Source organism: Emydura macquarii, unplaced genomic scaffold, assembly GCF_026122565.2.
Source record: "Emydura macquarii macquarii isolate MOO-44397 ecotype Brisbane River unplaced genomic scaffold, CSIRO-AGI_Emac_v2 contig_480, whole genome shotgun sequence".
Lineage (NCBI taxonomy): Eukaryota > Metazoa > Chordata > Testudines > Chelidae > Emydura > Emydura macquarii.
Genome location: NW_027130617.1, coordinates 16,502,563 through 16,522,440, shown reverse-complemented (window position 1 = coordinate 16,522,440; position 19,878 = coordinate 16,502,563). Strand labels below are relative to the sequence as shown.

Here is a 19,878-nt window from a genome sequence, read left to right as displayed (position 1 = left end):
TTCCCATTTCTGACTGGCCTGTTTACAGGCAGAGGACAATTAAAGTACTTTTACGTATAAGGTAAACAAAGCCATCAAGCTAATAAGCCGGGAGAAAACAGTTTAACGATCATGCTGAGGGACAGAATCTGCACCTCCGGAAGCCATGATTGTCTCTGACTCAAGAGCTATGGACTTTGGGTAATATCAGGGGAGCAAAAAGATATTTGAGGAATCAATCCCTTAGAGAACATGGGAATAGCATCCTCTGAGCCTGTGAAAGTTGGATCCCACTGGCCAGGAGGGCTACAGATGCTGGTAAATTGATATAAGTAAGAAGACTGCTTAGGCAATAATTACAACATGCTAAAATTAAGTTTGAATCACTAGAAAGCATGTTTTGTTTTGTTTGTAACCATAACTGTCTCTTTTTCTCTTGCTTCATATCATTTACATTTCTGTTCTTTGTTAATAAACTTATTCTTAGTTTTACTACGAACAATCTCAGTGCTATTAGATTGAATTACAGTGTGCGTTCTCAGCTAAACGAACAGAATGCTGTGTGCTCTGTCTCTCCGGAGGCAGTGAATTTACTAATTTCTGTGAGTGTCCAGTCAGAGGGACTGGACATTGCAGAGAGACTTCTCTGGGGACTTGGCATTCTCTGATTGTTGCCTGCAAGGCAAGGTTTGACTGGCAGAGACTCACAGAGTGTGCTGGTAAAGCAAATGGGCCGGTGTGGCACAGAGCTGACACAGAGTAATCTCCAGCAAAGTCCACTCTTGCTGAGGCAGCGGGGTAACACAGTGGCTCACATCTCTGGGTGTCCTCAGCAGAATATCACAATATCTAGTGACTGACTCCATGCCCTATCCACTGTACCACACTGCCTTTTTGTAGGAAGACAGATATGTGCACTTGGTTCTTTTTCAGCTAATCTACCATCTGGATCCTTTCTGACATGTGGTTTATCCCCAAAGAATTAACCATAATCTTATTTAAAAAAAAAAAATTCCAATGAGCTGGATGACATACACTGAATAAATGTTAAGATCTAGGCCGGCATCTTTGTCATGATCCCACATGAGGATATGCACATTCCAATGTCCCTTTGCTTCCCTGCCAGCTCTGTTCTTGTGAGATAGCACGAGATTAAAACTAATGTGAATCCTTGGTTACCACATCCTGTTGGTTCACAAGAACAGGGCTGGCCACATGCACATCCATATCTACAATGAACACAGCGTATTCTGGGTTTTCTTCTGATGTCTCCAGTTGGTCACTTAGGATGTTAAGATTGGATTGGCTGTTTGGGAGAGCTGATAAATTCTGTGTGGAATTTTTTTTTTTTTTTGGATGCAGGCAGAAATGCAAATAAATAAATAAAGACATTTTAAAATCAAGTATTATGCAGAGGGTCATATAGTGGACATCTAAGCTTTGACAGCATCACTTTAAATAAGACACAACTAGACAATTTGTCTTTTAAAGTGTTGGCCTTTTAGATAGGTAAATATAGCATTCTCCATCAAAATATCTTGGGTTACAATGATTAATGAACAAAGCCTCACACAGCATCTCAGGAAGAGGAGGAGGATTATTCCCATGTCACAGCTGGGAAACAGAAACAGTGATGCTAGATAACATGCCCAAGATCAGAGACAGTCTGTGGTAGAACCAAGACACAAAACATTTCAACAAATAATTCTTTTGTATCCTGGATTTTCTTCTTCAGATTTTATATTGCTCATCAGGAAACACATTCTCTTTAGAGAGGAGCTGATAATTCAGGGCTTGTTCCTGAGCAAAAAGAAGGCTCCGTGTCTGTTCATGTTCAGAAACTTTCCAGAAGAAGTTGTGGCTACCTAATCAGCACCATGCCTATGCCTGTACTTTTTCAGGAGGGTCCAGCTGTACAGGCATGCTTTGAGAATGCTCTGAGCATTGCTCCAAGTTTGTTAATGAAACTAATGTTAGCCCACATTGAGGAGGGAACTGGACACAGGAGTTAAAATGCTCATTACCCTTTGGGACTCCTTCACAACTCCATTTTGCGGAGCTATGCTTCAGATCAGCCCTTCCAGCCTTCTGATTTGCAAGAGAGGTTGACTTTTCTACATCAGCGAATTCCAGAAGGTCCCTTACAAAGTTTATGATATAAAATACAGCATTTTAGAAGCAAAAAGAAAACTTGAACCCATATCCTTTTGCTGTATACCAAAGCCAGACCTTGTTCACAAGGCTATGCACAAACTCAACTCAGCTAGCCCCTTCTCCCTGAATCATTATCAGTCTCCCAGGAGGACCCTATATAATAATATGAATGTCAAAGTCAGCCAATGTTAATGCAAAGAAAAAAAAATTAAATTACTTTCAATAGAAGCTAGGATTTGAGTACAATGTGTCAGTACTAAGCTTTTCATGGCTTCAGATCTTCTTGAGAAATACACTGAGGACTTGATACTGCAAACTGCTACTCAAGTGAGCAGTCCTTGCCCGTTGACTTTAGCAAGTTACTCATGTGAGGAACAGTTTGCAGACTTGGGACCTTATTTCACTTTCTTCTTATTTATAGCTAAGAAAGCCTGAGCAGCTGTGATGATGGTGAGGAGGTCTAGTACCCAAATAATGGTCTACATAGGGCATCAGCAGGCCCATGGGCTTACATTGGAGTACATACAATGCTGCTGGGGACCCAGGATGAGTATACTCAGTGACAGTGCCTATCCCATCTGTACAACAGTTTCCTTCTTCACAGACCCACAGCCTCTGGCCAGTACCCTGGGAGTGTAGAATGCTTTGAGTTGCGTGCATGGATGTCAGTGATGGTGCCTCCTACCTTTGCACTGCTAGGACATAATCAATCACATTATGGCTGTACCCTGAGCAGGTGCATTTGAGAAATGATGGAGCAACAGGGCTTAGTAGATTCGTAGACTTCAAGGCCAGAAGGGACCATGAGATGACCTAGCTGATTTGCCTAATATGAGCAAAAGAATTTCACTCCTGTATTGAGCCCAATAACGTGTCTGACTAAAGCATATCTTCCCCCAATTCTTCTGCACTATGCTAAAGCATCTGTAATTTGGCCTTTATGGTTTGTGGATATGATACCAGTGAAATGGACTTACAAGTGGGTGGACTGGATCCTTTATGTTAGTGGTTTCAGGCTATTTGGTAAACGTAGAATTAAGAGCTTTGTGACATCTAATGATGTGTACCTGCTGCCAAAAGCAAAAATTATCCTTTGCTGGATCAGCATTTAGATTAGACTGTTTGTTGCTAAAGACCATCTCTTTCTGGAATAAAATGACTAGAGATAGTGGCTTTATAGGGTCATGTTACTTTATAATGAAAAATCTCTCTGGAAACCATACACCTAAAGTATACCATAGAATGACCATAGGGACACTGATGAATCAAAACAAATTCAGTGACTGCCATGAAAGCTGATGATGGAATGACAACATCACATTAAGGTGATAACCTGGTGTCTCACAGGAGAGATCATCTTCAGAGTTGGCTAAAGCCTCTCAATAAAACAAGACATTAATAATACGTCTATATTTGGATTTCCAGTAGGCTTTCAATTTGATTTACCTGAATTTAGGTAAATTACCAGCAATCTAACAGGACTTCTATATTTTAGTATAAAATATTACTTTACACAGATTGTGCTTCTTGAAAACAGACAACTATTACTCTATTATATATTGGAAAGAGAGACACGATAGCTGTTCAGAGCCTTGTGTCCTACTAAAGTTTAAAGTTGTCTTGCTGGCATCATTCCCTTCTTGCGATGTCTGAAAAAAAAATGCATCTACTTTACAAATAAGATTGATTCATCTTTAGAAGGCTAATTTTCAGTGGACATTTACAAGGAAATCTGGGGGGATACTGTGTTCCTCTTTTTCCTGCCTGCCTGTTTGGAACAAACAGCACTCCTTCATTTTCTTGCCATATTTTAGAAAGTTAAAGTAAACACGGTGATCACACTGTTTACTTTAATTTTCTGCAGTGTGCCAACAAAGCAGCAAATTGGCAGTCAGCATGCAAGAGGCAGCCAGTGTTGAGGTGACAGAGCTGCTTGAGAAAGCTTGAATTGTGGCAGCCCATTTTTCTCTCTGTTTTAAAAATAAAAGATTGACTTCCATTAAGCTTCACTTCCGCACCCTGCTTTTCTCCAAGGGTCTGAAGGTTTTTTGGAATGGAGGAAGTCAGGATTACAAGCAACATGTAATTTACATGGCCAGTTCTGTTCTCTTTAACTTGTAAAGACGTTTTGCATACAAAAAAAAAAAAAAAAAAAAAAAAGGTCACCCTTTTTATATAAAGGGCAGGATTTATGAAAGTGGAAGAGAAGGTCTATTTATTTATACAAAGTCCACAGAAATCTTGCATGAAAGGAAGTTAATTCTCTGATAAATCAGACCTATTTGGTTATATTTTTACCTTAATGCTATCTGTGCAAGTTCAGTTACAGATGTTAGGAAATACACAGCTAACGCCACATGCATTATATTCAATATATACTACTACTACTACTACACATGCCCCCAAACTGAGCCATTGAAGGAAAACTGTTACATTCTCTAAGGTCATTTTCTCTGTGTCATATTTATGGATAAGATTTTGTCATGGTAACATTAGGTAAAATTCACAGAACAGTCATGGTAAAAATGAACAAAATGGTATGGTCATGGCAACAAAAATGTGTAATAATTTAACAATAAAGTATTACAGTGTAACATTTACATGAAACAATGTTAATGCAATAGTTTTCACTTCCTTGACAAAGTAAACTATTTTGAATTTATATATGCATATTGTGCAACCATTTTTCAGACAAAAATAATGAAAAACCTATAGAACAAAAACAACTGATTGTTTTTAGTAAAGTCCCTTTTGCAAACTGTTGCAATTTTGGTATAACAACTTATACATAGACAGATTGTTATTTTTTATGCGACATCTGTTGTCCGCAAGCACATTTTTATAAAATGAAAACGGGCATTTGGTGTCCACAGGTGTTGGCAACTTTCAGAGCAGCTCTCTGCCCACAATGCAAGATCACACATGTCATTTGTGACATGATGATCATGAACTGTGGATTCTTCATAAGATGTAAGCATGTTCATAATTTGGGGTGCAAACTTTTTTAAAGCCTGTGGGCTGCGGGGGCCCCCGCTGTCCATGGCAGATGAGAGCTCCGGGGCCTCCACAGCCCCCAACAACTCACATTTTGGGTCCACTGCCTCAGGGCATGGGGCTGAAGCTGAAGAGGATAATTTCATACAGGTCTCTGAAAGTCATGGAATCCATGACTTCCCTGACCTCCATATCATAATCTTACCTTTAATCATATTATATATATAGAGAAAGACATAGATCTTTTCCAAGAAATATGAGGTTATTTTGGAATGTAAAGTTGAAAAAAGTGACTCATTCGTAGCTTTCTGGAGGATTATAGGTAGATAAGATTATAATTTACACAATGATAAAATCTAACACACAGAAGATGCCAGATCCTGCAAACAGTCATTCCCATAGCTATGCTCGCTCCTGTACATATTCCCACTGAAGACAATGGGATTATGTATGGGAGTAAATTTTCAGGATTGGATGAAACCTAGCTTTCTGAAGATCCAAAACATGACCTAATTGAAAACACTTGAAATCTGATGGGGGAAAAAGTCCACATGGTTCTAAATGGATAATTATTTTAAAATCCATGGCTTTGACACCAGGAAATTAAATTCATATATATGTGTTTCTAATCTAGACACAGTGAGTCCAATAATCTTGTGTGCTCTGCAGTCACTTAGCCAGCTGGCAAAAACAGGACAAGTTAACTAACAAACCCCATTCCCTAAAGTATGCTGACATCCGTGATTCATGATTGATCAATGATAGTGCTAGGAAATAAGTGTAACAGGACTATATTGCTTTGTGTGCCACAATAACCTCAGAGGGAAATGTCTAAGTGTATCACATTGAAAAGACAGAGTTGGCAGGAAAATAATATTTACAAGTACTTAAAAGGTGTTAACAAGCAACTGAGAGTAAAGAGACAAATTAAGACCACTTAGAAATAATTGAGAGTGTCTCTTTAAATAGAGACAGTTTTATATAAACTTACTTGGAATTAAACGGACAATGGGTGTGTCTTGATGTTAAAAGCATTTTAACAGAGAGAAAATCATGAAGACAAAAATGGAGCTTGAACTTTTTTTTTTCCCCAAAGATAACCAAACGAACCACAGTAGCTGTTTCAATATAAAGATGCAATACAGAGGAGAAGATAGGCCTACGCTGTGCAACATTATTCATGTTAATGACAGCAATTATGACTGTTACAACCTTTCTAAATAAAAAAAGGGCTAAAATTCTTATATAATGGCATTATATGAACTATTTAGAAAAAAAAGCGTATATTAACACGATTGATGGCCTGCTTTGAAGGTGACTGAATTATCATCAGAAAAGCCTAAAATTATGAATTGAAGAGAAATGTGTAGCTTTCTCTAGAATAGTAGAAAACCTGTGCTCCATGCCCTATACAGAACAAGAAGATCAAACACATCATTAAACATCTGCAGTATTGCTCTACTTTTTTTTTTTTAAATAGCCTTAACCTAATTATGATGGGGTGTAGCCTGGCTATATTTTTAATCCTTTTTAGAGTCTATCCAATTAAAATAGAGTGAACTTGTTTATGCTATTAGAAGAATACATACAGTATTAACAATGTTCTCCATAACACAGCCCACATATGAGCTACCCTATTAAGCTAGAGGGTGAATGTCTCTGGTGGTTTTAGAGGTACTTTGCAATAGAAATTGTTGGACTGCTCACCCAGCTGAGGCCTCTAAGGGTATGTTTTCACTGCAAAGAAAAACCCATGGTTGGCCATACCAGCTGATTTGGGTTTGCAGGGCTTGGGCTGTGGGATTGTTTAATTGCTCTGCAGTCTTCCAGGCTCAGGCTGGAGCCTGGGCTGTAGGAACATGAAGGGTGGGAGGGTTTGAGTGCTAGGGCTCCAGCAATGAAACAGCCCCGCAGCATGGGCTCTGCTATCCCGAGTTAGCTGCCATGGGCCAGCCGTGGGTTTTTCTTTGCTGTGTAGACAGACCCTAACAATCTAGGTTTCACTGTAAAGCACCATAAATCTGCCTAGAAGTTGCCTTGCTTAAACGCTTATAGGAATTTGGTTGAAGGATTCAGCTTCCTGGCACTTAGCATAACTCTATAGAGCTGATCAATCCTGAGGCTTTGACAATGATTGATACTTCTGTCTTAAACTGCAGCTGGTGTAAATGGTAACCAATAAGTGTTTCTATGTCTTTGGAGGGAGGATTTTTTTTTTTTTTAAAACCCAAACAAAATATAAACATTTGAAATACCTCAGACCTTGGGGAGGATGGATAGTGATCTTTGCTTAAATGTAATTCCTGACTCATAATTGCACCTCACCCAAAAAAAAAAAAAAAAAAATTAAAGTGTATATAAAATGGAGACACGATAATGGGGCATAAGGAAATGTGAGTTGCAAATAATATTCATTGAAATTCTTGGATTTTTCATTGAATAATTATTCACAAATATAGGTCTTGATTCTGCTAACATGCTGCAGTGAACATTGCAATCCATTAGACTCACTGCTCTAGTGGATAGAACACTGGACTGGGATTCAGGTTTTCTGTCACTAAAATTTTTCGTTAATTGATCAGTTATATTTACACCTAAACATTCCCCTAGACACATGCAGAAAAGGCAGCTTTTCCCAGCAAGCACCTTCAAGTTCTATGCTTTCATAAAAAGAAAGTGAGTTTCTAGCCTTTAGGGTTAGAAAGAAACTTTCTAAACCTGAATCGACGGCTCCCAAGTGCAGTGATGTTTTCTTTATTCTGCTCACCGCTAGCTCCAGTGCCTTTGTTTCTGCTCAGACCTTTGCCAAGGTGCACTAGGGGAAGCAGTGACCAGAGTCTGGTTAATTTTCATGACTGCTATTAAAGACATTGTGGGCAGCAGTGAAAACTGACAAAAATCAGATCAATTTCACGGTGCTGCAGCTAGGCGTAGCTATGACTAGCAGCAGGGGCAGCTACTGCAGCTATTCACTGCAAAGGGCAAATAAAAAATGAAGGCTGGGGAGGGGAAGAGTATGGAGACCCCCACGTGCATCAGCCTGAAAGCAGAGAGAGGGATGGAATAGCAGGACCTCCCACTCTGTCCACATATATTGCAGCAGCCAGAAGGCTGAGAGAAGGGACTGGGATGGGAGAGGGGCACAGAGAGGAGAATACTCCTTCAGCAGCAAAAGGGATATGGCCAGAGGTGAGGGGATCTTCAAAGTGATCAGATTGCTGGAGGTGATCAGATTGCCTATTGCTGGAGGCTACTGTGAAGGATGGAGTCCCCAAGGAGTGTCCAGAGACAGATTCCTGTTAGGAATCCCAGCATAGTTCCATTTCCTAGCAGCTGGAGTGAAAGGGGGAATGTTGGTTTCTCATCTGGGCATTTCGCTCTGGCATGTGAACCCACCCCCCAATCCTGTGCATCAGTCTATAGCTTTAGTTCTTCAGTTATATTAGGTGTCTAGAAAAGTTAACAAGCCTTATGTCTGAGTGAATCGGTGTGAAGGAGGCAATATTGCCTACCCCAAACTTAAAAAATATTGAGTCAGACCCTTCAAAGTCATGACATTGGTTTAAAATTCATGAGTTTGGCTTAAAAATAATACATTTTGGGCTCTTTTTATTTGTCTTCTGTTTTATTAGTCTTTAGGGTTCACTTTTTCAAGCTTTTCTCCATAGAAAGTTATAGATGAAAGTTGAGATTTTCACATAATCACAGGATCTGAAGCTTTAGGAAAAACATCAGATATCATGAGAGTTGATAGCACTGAGGCAGGCAGCAGTGGAAAAAGGCAGAGAATCAATGTAGGTGATATATATAAGTATTCTTTCCATACATTGTGTACTTCTACCCTTGTAATCTTTCCAGAGGGAGAGGAGGACCAAAGGAAAAGATGGCTGAAAATAACTTGGGAAAAAATATTATAGGAAAGAATATTAACTAAATTAATAAATTAATTTAAAAATATTATAGGAAAGACAGACAAAGTGGAGTGAAGTCTGACAGAGAAAATGGGTCTCATAAAATAAGAGAAATATAGTATGATAAATTACATTAAAATATTAGATAGACAGTTGATTGACAAGTTGCAATTAAATACAGTGCCCACTAAACAATACAGAACTGTTTTTGTCCTTTAAATTGCCAGGGGTAGGACTTCAGGTATTATTCTGGTTATAAATTTAGTCCTCAGGCTAATAGGTACCGAATATATTTTTCAAGCTCTATAGCAATGTATATAGGTAAAATATGTTTACCGTGACAGAAATGTATGCCGTTTCCTGTGAATCCTGGGAAGCAATAGCAGCCTTGCACTCCACCCTTAACTTCACACTCCGCATCTTTATGGCACGTCATGTTGCAGTTCGGAGAAGTGTAGCCATAGTCCAGCAGAGTGGACACAAACACTGAAACAAATGTAAACCATGTTTGTTTGTTTGAAAAATGCATACTGAATTCTAAAATCATATATAGGCAGGACATACCCAGCCAACTGGGGGCATTCCAGCAATCAGACACGTATGAACACAATATGTTGGGGAAGAGTCAACACAACTTTTGTAAAGGGAAATCATGTCTTTTTCATGCCATCACCAATCTATTAGACTTCTTAGAGAGAATTCTATACCCAAATGCGTGGACAAGGGTAATCCAGTAGATATAGTGTACCTGAACTTTCAGAAAGCCTTTGACAATGTCCCATACCAAAGGCTCTTTAGGTAAGTAGGCACTCATGGGATAAGAGGGAAGATCCTCTCATAGATCAGTAACTGGTTAAAAGATAGGAAACAAAGGGTAGGAATAATGGGTCAGCTTTCACAGTGAAGAGAAGTAAATTTCAGGATTCCCAAAGGATCTACACCGAGACCAGTGCTGTTCAACAAATTCATAAATGATCTGGAAAAAGGGCTGACCAGTGAGGTGGCCAAGTTTGAAAATGATACAAAACTACTCAAGATCTTTAAATTTAAAGTTGACTGTGAAGAGTTACAAAGGGATCTCACAAAACTGGGTTACTGGGCAACAAAATGGCAGATGACATTTAATATTGATAAATGCAAAGTAATGCACATTGGAAAACATAATCCCAACTCTACATACAAAATAATGGGGTCTAAATTAGCTGATACCACTCAAGAAAGTGGTCTTGGAGTCATTGTGGATAGCTCTCTGAAAACATCTGTTCAATGTGCAGCAGCAGTCAAAAAGCTAGCAAGGTTAGGAACCATTAGGAAAGGATAGATAATAAGACAGAAAATATCATAATGTCACTATATAAATCCATAGTACACTCACACCTGGAATACTATGTGCAGTTCGGATTGCCCCATCCCAAAAAAGATATATTAGAAATGGAAAAGGTACAAAGAAGAGAAAAAAAAAAAGATTAGGATATGGAATAGCTCCCATAAGAAGAGAAATTAAAAAGACTGGGATTGTTCAGCATATATGGCAGACAGCTGGCCTCCCCCTAGTGAGCCTCATGCTTTTGCCCCTTGTAGTGGGCCAGGGAGTCACCAGCTACCCCATCTCCCCAGGGAGGTACCTTGCTGTGGCTCCCTCCTGCTGGCTGGGGCCAAGGGTTCTCCCCTTCTCTGTTCCTCTGGCTGTAGAGGAGCACCATCTCCTAGCCCAGGGGACGTTTCTACTCCAGCTACCACAAATCTTCTTTCCGTTTCCGCTTCTGCTTCCCCCACCCCCATTCCTTTAGGGAAGGCAAGGTTTAAGTACACCTGGAGTAGCTCTTCATTGAGTCCAGGTGCCTCTAATTGCCCTGCAGCAATCTCTCCTCTGCCTGCAGGAAAAAGGGCTTTTGGCATTCTTGGGCTCACACCCTGGCCCTAGAATACCCTTTTGTGGCCATCTGGCCTGACTTTACCACACATAGAAAAGAGACGATTTTAGAGGGATATGATAGAAGTCTATAAAATCATGAGTGGCAGGAAGAAAGTGAATAAGGAAATGTTATTTACCTCTTCACGTAACACAAGAACAAGGGGTCACCCAATGAAATTAATAGTCAGCAGGTTTAAAACAAACATAAAGAAGTACTTCTTACAATGCACAGTCAACCTGCGGAACTCATTGCCAGAGGATGTTGTGAAGGCCGAAAGAAGAATTGGGTTCAAAAAAGAATTAAATAAGTTTATGGTGGATAGGTCCATCAATGGCTATTAGCCAAGATAGTCAGGCATACAATCCCATGCTGTGTGTCCCTAAACTTCTGACTACCAGAAGCTGGAACTGGACTACAGGGGATGTATCACTTGATAAATTGTGCTGTTCTGTGCTTTCCCTCTCAAACACTTTGCACCAGCCACTGTTGGAAGACAGGAACACGGAACTAGATGGAGCATTGGTCTAACCCAGTCTGGCCATTCTTACGTTTTTATGTAAACATTAAAGAGAATGGTATCACTGAAGTGGTACAAAGGATTGAAGCTCTAGTCCTGTGGAAACATACTCAATTCAGTACAGATGTAAGCCTTTGGAGGATTGGAGCTCATGCTCAACAAGTATAAAATCGTGACCTTTTAAAGATTTTCAAAGTTTTCCACCCTTTCCCACTGAAGAGGTAGATACTTGTCTTTGTATCCAAAATTATGCTTGGAGTGTAATCCAAACTACCCAACAATAATCAGGTGAAAAATATCAATGGGAATTCCTCAGATCAATTTTTTAATCCACTTTTACCCATATTTAGTTAACACAGAACGTAGTTACAATCTGAGAGAAAATTAAATTCACAGGGAACAGCATTTGTAGAATTATCATTAAAAAAACCCCCTCCAAATTATTTCATAGGAAGTCTTTTTAAATATCATGTCTATGTTCCAAAAGTGCTACCTTTTATTTTTTCCCACTAAATGATTCCTCAGTTAAGAACCTGCTTTCCCTTTATATATGTGTGTATAGTTTTCAACACAAAGAAAAGCAGAGGAACTGCTGACTTTGAGGAAACAAACAGTTCACAAAAAGTTATACACACTACTAACATGTTAAGAAAACCAGGCTAACTCTGAAGGGGAAAAAACATTTCTGACTTTGTACTTTATAAACTGTTAGAAAGACATAAGGAAAGTTACAAAACATAGAAACCCTTCTTGGTACTCCTTTCCCCTGCAATTTTACTTCTCTTTACCAAAATATCATGCTGGATACTTGCCAGCGTACTGTTACAATTACAGCTTTCACTGCCCCAGAAAAGTTCATTGAAAAGTTGCTTTCCTGAACAAATAAAAATTTCATGAAAAACTCAAAACATTAAAAATTACATAATAGTTTAAAAACTATATACAAATCAAATCAATTCAATTCCTACCAAGTTTTCATCTTCTCGTTCAATTATTTTTACTGTACAGAGAATCTTTCAGATATCAGAAGCAAAAACCTAGGGGATTGTAATGCAACTCCAGTGCTCTAGAGAAGTGAAGTCCAAGAACATCCCTATCTGAGACAAATCAATAGCTATGGTTTTACAGAGCAGATCACAGAATGAAATAAATGCAAGCACTCATGGAATTCAGAGAGTTAATACCTCTGAGATGTTGGGGTTACCCTGATGAGATGGCACAGTCAAATGCAGCAGCAGCACTAACCGGACATCTGGAAAACTTCTAATTCTTGTTACCCAGGAGTTTTCCCCTCACTTGCCGATGACTCAGTCCTCTGCCTAGCCCCTGCAGAGCTGTGCCCCAGCTTCATCTTTCCAACCCCACCTCCCTTCTTCCACCTGCCCCTCACTTATTTGGGAAGGAAAATCACCTACCTAGGAGCGGGAGCAGTTTCATTGGCGGTGCTGCTATGCAGTGCTTGGTGTTGAGCCCCCGTGTAACAGAAGAACCTGCCCTGCCTTAGACTGTATGAGCATGTGCGAAGTGTCTGCGCATGTCCATTAGGAACATGAAGCTCCAGTGAAGCTGCTGCCCTTACCCTGCCCTTTGCCATGAGTCTCATTTCCCCCCCAGAAAACCTCCTTAGTGACTCAGGAGCTGGGTAGGAAGGGTGGAGAAGGAGAGGAACAGATCTTCTGAGGAAAATAAGGAGCACAGGGGAATAAGCAGGCAGGGGTATGGTATGGAGGGGATATTGGAGCAGATCAGGGGGTGAGTAGGTTAGAGAAATAGTTTGAGGGACTCAGGGGGCAGTGGAGGGATGGAGAAGCAGATTATTGGTGTGAGGCAGTGGAGGAACAGATGGGAAGGGGGCAGGCCAGTGGCAGGGGGGTGGAGAGTGAAGATTAGTGGAGCAGTTTGGATAGTGGGGAGCAGACCAGGGACTGGGAGGGTAGCAGTTTCAGAGCATATCGAGGGAGGGATGGAGGTGCAGACTGGAACAGGGGAATGGTGGACAGGTCACAGAGGATGGGAGGAACAGTCTAAGGAGTGCAAGGGGTTGATAAACAGCTCAGAAGCTGCTGCATACCTTCCCTAGCTATTCCCTGTCAGAGCCCTCACACCTATCTCTGAGAGAAGACCCAGACAGCCTGTGATTGCTCTTGTCCCTACGGTTTTCCTCATTCTTGAGGGAGGTCCTGCTCGCTGCCAGGCTCTGTCACTTTAAGAGTAACATCCTGAGAAGAGGTACAGGAAATCCACTGAACTCTGCTTTGTGAGGAAAACAAAGACAGGGAGACAAGGAGGAAGGAGGCAGGAAGACAAATACATGGCTGAGAATGTCAGGAGCAGGAGGAGCCAGCATTTCTAAGGATTTATGTGACTGAAGCAGCAAGTTATGCACTAAGGCGCATTCAATAAGGTTGATTCAGCAAAGCACTTAGGCACATGTTTACTGCTAATGATTGTGGTAATCCAATCCGTAATCAGGAAAGCATGTGACTCAACAAGATTTAGGCATGTGCTTAAAATTAGACATGCACTTAAATCCTTTGCTGAATCAAGGCCTAAACAGGCAAGGCAGAATGGATTATTCAGACTAGGAAGACCATTATACAAGACACATCCTTTCTTCTCATTGCAAATTCACGATGTTCTCTTGTCTCTGGCCTGTAGCCGAAAACACAGGCCTTCACAGGAAATGTACCAGACAGGCTAGGATACTGTCATAATTCCATCTCCTACAGTATTGCTGAGCAACCTTGGACCCAGGCATAGAGAGTAACATCAAAGAAGGAGCATAGGTTGGAATGGTAAAAGGGGGCTATCTGATGAATAGCATTAGATGGATGCCATTAGATGTGCAAGGAGGGCATAAGGGAGATAGATGACATAAGCAGAGCAGAAGGTGTAAGTTGTGAGGGAACTGAAAATGATATGAGGAGCTCAGATCAGATTGAGTAGGCAACAGGAAGCCAGGGATTTAGGAATGTCTGAATGTGATCTTAATACTGGGATAGGTGGCTTATTTTTGCAACAGAGTACAGGAAAAACTGCATGATGTGTCAACTGGATTCTGAGGAGAATAACATTGTAATAATCAAGAATGGAGAGGTTGATGGAAGGATTTCTGTGGTGAGAATGAAAAGGAAAGGGAAGATTTCAGAGACATTTTGGAGCTTAAACCAGACGGATTTACTGATAGTGTCTAACCAGCATATGGGATAAGGAGTAGATTGTCACATAAGAAGAGAAAAGTAGGTGAAACACATGAAAATGTAGACACTTTCAAAATCTTCCCTGTCAAAGTTTTCAAAATCTGTTGAGAAAAAAATTAGTGAGAGGTAATAAAAATATAAAATTGATACATACATGCCCATATCTATAGATAGACAAGGATAGGGGCATGTGCATACATATTCACACATCCATGTGAATTTGAAAATGACATTCAAATAAATGACATGTGAGAAGGTGGCATGGAGCGTCAATGCTGAAAAATCTCTCCCACTTCCCTACAAACAAGGAAACATAAAAATAAATGATCATGACAACATGGTAAAGAAAATATAGCCTTTAGTATTTATAATCTACATAAGGCTCTGTGTCACTCTGATTCTTGCCTTGCTTCTGAGACAGTGCAGCTACATGCTTCCCCTTACTCAGCCTGGATTGCCCATGTGGATGAGGCATGGATGCTCTCTACTTGCAAATGTTAACAAACTTATCTTCACAAGCTCATGATACCTGTAAATAAAGGAGCCTCTAGTAAAGCACAGACTTAACAATTAACTCTCTGTCCCACTAAAATTAGCTGTAGGCAAATAGCTTGATTGTCTTTTCACCAGAGATGTATATTTGCATGTACCTGATTAGCAGGTTTTCATTGAATATGTTAAAGAATAAGGCCCCAATCCTACAAAGACTTATGCACATGCTTAACTTTATACATGGGGAATAGTCCCATTTGTGTATGCAGGATCAGGGCCTTAGTTAGGCATGAGCATATATATATGTGCAGATGAGAGTCCCTAAATGTAAAAAATCTGATTTTTTATAACTCTAATCACAGTGATTAAAATATCCTGTGTCAAACTGTAAAGTTTTCAATAAATAGCTGCGTGTTTGGTTGGAAGACACCAGTCTGCTCTTAGATGGTGGATAATGTTAGATATTAGATAATGATTGGATATGTTCCAGGATTTGCATCATGAAGAAATGTATTTACCCACAGAATTTTTGAAAGGTAACTGAGATGCCGATTATGCAGGCAAGGTTATAAAGGTAATGCCCATTGATGATGAATGAGGGTCGTTCTCACTTCCTAGGGCTTTGTCTTAGTCATCTTGCATAATAGATAAAAAATAGAGCAATTGTTTCGTTCCAAAGACCACCTACAAAACCAGAAAAAAATTAGAAATCAAGTGAATGAAAAAGTTTAGGGTGTCCCATATCCTTCTAAAAGAACCTTGCAACAGACCTAGGATGCTAACAGGTGAATGAGCACAGAAAATCTAGCTGTGATTTTGGAGATCATATGACAATTTAGACAGACTCACCCCTCTGATTGTGCCCCTCAGACATTCAAATTGGAAGCTTGACATTTTTCAAAGGGTGTCCCATGCCCCACAGAATACATTATAGTATTGTACCTTCTGAGGCAAGGGCTATCACCTTGGGTTAAAAGCATCCATGTGTGTGTTAGAAGCTCAGAGGTCCTACCAACTCCAACTAAAGTCCTTGCAACCCTGGCTTCATGCGCTCAATTCAATATACTCTTACACATCCCCATCTCTCTCACAATTTCATACACAGCTCTGATCCAACACAAACAACTCTAGCACTGTCAGAATCTTTCATCCATCCGTCTATCTATCTGCAAAGATCTCAGCATCCACCCACCACAAGACACACACAGACTCACACACATATGCACACAAACAAAATCTGTTTTCATTACTGGAAAAGTTAAAAAAGGGTTGGTGAATATTTGATATCAACAGTTAAGAGTTATCCTGGTTGTTCCTTTTCATTTTCCCTCTGTTTTTATTTCTCTGACAACTTGCTCAAACCATCAAGATTTCTGCCAAAAAGAAAAGAGATTCAAACACAAGAGACTGAGGAAGCAATGCTTTGGGAAAAGCCTTCTTTCTTCTGATTCTTGTATTGTAAATATCATACTAATTCAATTGTTCTAAACCAAAGCCTATCTATACTACTGGAATTCAGGTAGTCTCTCTGCTACTTAGGAAATGTTTAATTTATCTAGTCACTAAAAAGAGAAAATTATGCTATTTTTTCCCAGGCAACACAAATCTGGACACAACTGAAAATTTAGCTGGTGTCATATCAAAATAAAGAGTTTCCTGGGTTTCCAGAAGTTATTTTCAAGAAAAATATTCAATTCCCCCCACCCCCCACCCCCCAAAACATACAGGTCTATCACAGAAGCAGTCTTTGCAGCTTCTCCTTTATAACTACTGCCCCTGACCTCCCTTTCTTAGTGCCTTATGAATCCTTTTCATTTTATGTGCAAACATCATATTCCATTGGGACAAATAGGACTGAATATACCCCTGGGGATGATGTACTTTTAGTCAACCTCTAGCAATGAGCACATACACATACTACCCAAATCTACATGGCTGAGTTAAGCTAAAGGAGATTGCAAATTTGAATGTAGGAAACCAGTATGTCTCTATTCATTCTTGCTTTAACAATATTACAATATGAGGCTTTATACATGAATTTAATGCTTGTGAAAACCAGATTAATAGCCCTGCAACTGCAGTCCTCTGTTTTCATTCACAGACCAGGTGCAGGATGGGTAGCAATAATACAAGGATCCTCACAGGCAAATCCTCTAGGGATAAAGTAATTTAGTTCCCATGACCATTTACCTTCTATTGGGACATTAGGTTCAGTGATGGTGGGTTTTGTTATGCAGACATCTCTCCAGAAGGTTCAGGACTGAGACCACAAATTCATTTCACACAGAACACTGAACTGACTTCAGAGGGTAACGATTCTTAGTCACTGCTGATGTGAGCTCATTTTGAGAATTAGAGGTGAAAGGCTCATTTATTACAGTACCCAGAAGTTTCCAATCTAGGGGTCATGAACAGTTCCCGGGAGGTCACGATCGCCTCCTCTGTCTTGGTGGCTAGTTGAAAGGAAAATCGCTAAACAATGGAAGAGGAGTCCTGAAAATTTCTTCTATTGTGATATGTGGTCACAGTATGGAAAAAAAGGTGAGAATCTCTGTCTTAGCCCATCTAGACCATTACCTCACAACATCCCAGCCCAATTTCCCACACATTTATTCCATGTCGGCTTTTTACTATCATTTCTTTATTTAGAACCTGGGCTCTAAAACAAGGTTAAACTAGAGAGCATATCTTGAAGTCTTTACTCAGTTAAATTCCAACTGGTCTGAGGAATGTATAAATATTGATCAAGGATCTCAGGATTTAGACCTATTCTGTCACACAATGACATGCAAATCAATACCCTTTCTTATAGACTGTAGGACACAATCCTGCACTCAGAAAGAGATGGATTAGAGGCCCAAATAGTTCTTTTCCATCTCTGAGGTCTATGACAGAATGAACCATTAATAATGTTAAGTGTCAAAGCAAAACAAAAAGTTAAGTTAAAATGGTACGGTTATAGGGTGATCGATTTCTTAAGATAACCTATGGCCATTGTGCTATATTCTCTGATGTGTGCAGGCAGGAACAGGTAGTTCTGTACAAATTCTCTATCTGCTCATCTAGGCAATCTGTTTCTGTATGAATGTTCTTTCAGTGCTTCAGGACACAGCTGTTCTTTGGGAATGTCTATAGAGGAAGTTGGGAGGAATTTTGGCCCTAGTTAATAAATTACAAGTGGAGTCACTCCATGGAGGTTACTCCATGGCCCTAGCAACCACTTCATAAGGAAGAGAACTGGAAGATCTGTGCAGGGGTGAATAGTCCAGCTCCACCTCCGTCCCTTTATTGGCCTGCCCCTATTCCTAGCATCTCTCTTACATGTTACCATGCAATGTCAGGAGCTGATTGTTGAATAGAGGCTAGGTGCTCTTCCTTTGCAACCGCCCCCCAAATATGGGCACTCCTATGGAGCAGAAAGCTTGTAGTACCTGGAGAAAAATACAGCATTTGTCCCTATGTGATACAGTGCTTTAACATCTGATATTTGGAACCCTGAGGGCTCGTCTTCACTGGAATATCAGCTTAAGTTATCTCCACTCAGCTTAACTCCTCTCAAATTGGCCTAGCATGATTGACAGCAGTCACACTGCAAAACAACACTCGAGTTGCACAGGTTGATTGAATGGGCTGCACAAAGTAACTGAGTCTGCTCTGTACTGCCAATTCAAACTTCAGCAGCACTTGAACTTTGACCCACGTCCCCTGAGGGCCAGTGAGCTTGAGTTTAAAGCACCACCTAACTCAAGCTAGAGACTTGTGTGTGTTTACAAGAGTTGGGCTAGGGGACAACACTTGAGTTATATCTCCAACTAACATTACAGTGAAGACAAGCCCTGAAACTACAGGAGGAGTAAAGTAGTATTCAGCATAAATGTGGCAGAATCTATCCCTTTATTAATTATTATTCTGCTTTTATTATTATGTGGGAAGTGCCCTGAAAGGTTTGTGTGTGTGTGGGGGGGAGGTGGGTTGTAAATATTTTTTTCCCATATAAAATGATTATCAACATATAGAACCAGTGTGGTGATTTATTAGTAATAAGCTCTTCCACAGGGCTCAGAACACGTAGCTGTTTGGTTCCTCCCTGCTTTATTGCTACTGACCCATATAAAAGGCTTCCCTGAAAAACTATTATTTTTCTTTGATATCTCGTTTTAAAGCATCTTCTACCTCATCTGTTCTTTGGTTGTTTAAAGCAATAACTGAAACTACTATTTATCTGTGGCCCTATTATTGTTCAACTCTGACCTTTCAAACAGTGGGATAATTAACCATGCTCTATAACAGCTTAAAGTCTGCCATGATTTCCAGAATAAACCCCATTTTTCAGGAGATTTATAACTCTGCTGTAAAAATGTCCTGGTCTAAAGCTTAATAGACAAGATCTGTTTTTAGTTCCATTTAGATGTGCTAAAAATAGTCATTGTGATTTTAGATTTCATTTGTTGCTGTGTTGCCATAGTTTCCAGCACTGGAACGTAGGAAATGTCAAACAGACAATCAGAGCTAGGTGAAAAGGCAATTATGTGTTACTGTAACTTATGGGTTAAAAGTATCTTCTCTGTCCCAGCTACTGGATTGTGTTATGGCCTGAATAATCTTTTATGATAAGAGATAGTAAATAGGAGCATCTGGTTGGCTTTGGTAATACTATATATTATCACATATGCCCTTATTACTCTTCTGATTTCCAAACTACCTATGAATACTTT

General features: G+C 39.9%; 1 protein-coding gene across 4 annotated transcripts in view; it reads right to left on the bottom strand.

Moving 5' to 3' along the window:
• Positions 1 to 12,955, bottom strand: part of ADGRL4 (adhesion G protein-coupled receptor L4) — a 98,625-nt gene extending 85,670 nt beyond the window's left edge. For 3 of the 4 annotated variants that reach the window (XM_067538596.1, XM_067538597.1, XM_067538599.1), the window contains exons 1-2: positions 12,887 to 12,955; positions 9,375 to 9,524 (exon numbers count right to left, since the gene is read on the bottom strand). In XM_067538596.1, the coding sequence (XP_067394697.1) occupies positions 9,375 to 9,524; positions 12,887 to 12,908 (172 nt within the window). In that variant the 5' untranslated portion in view covers positions 12,909 to 12,955. Of the gene's footprint in view, positions 1 to 9,374; positions 9,525 to 12,655; positions 12,762 to 12,886 lie in introns of those variants that run through there. The other variant, XM_067538598.1, reaches the window with a different exon arrangement.
• Between the last annotated feature and the right edge of the window lie 6,923 nt (positions 12,956 to 19,878).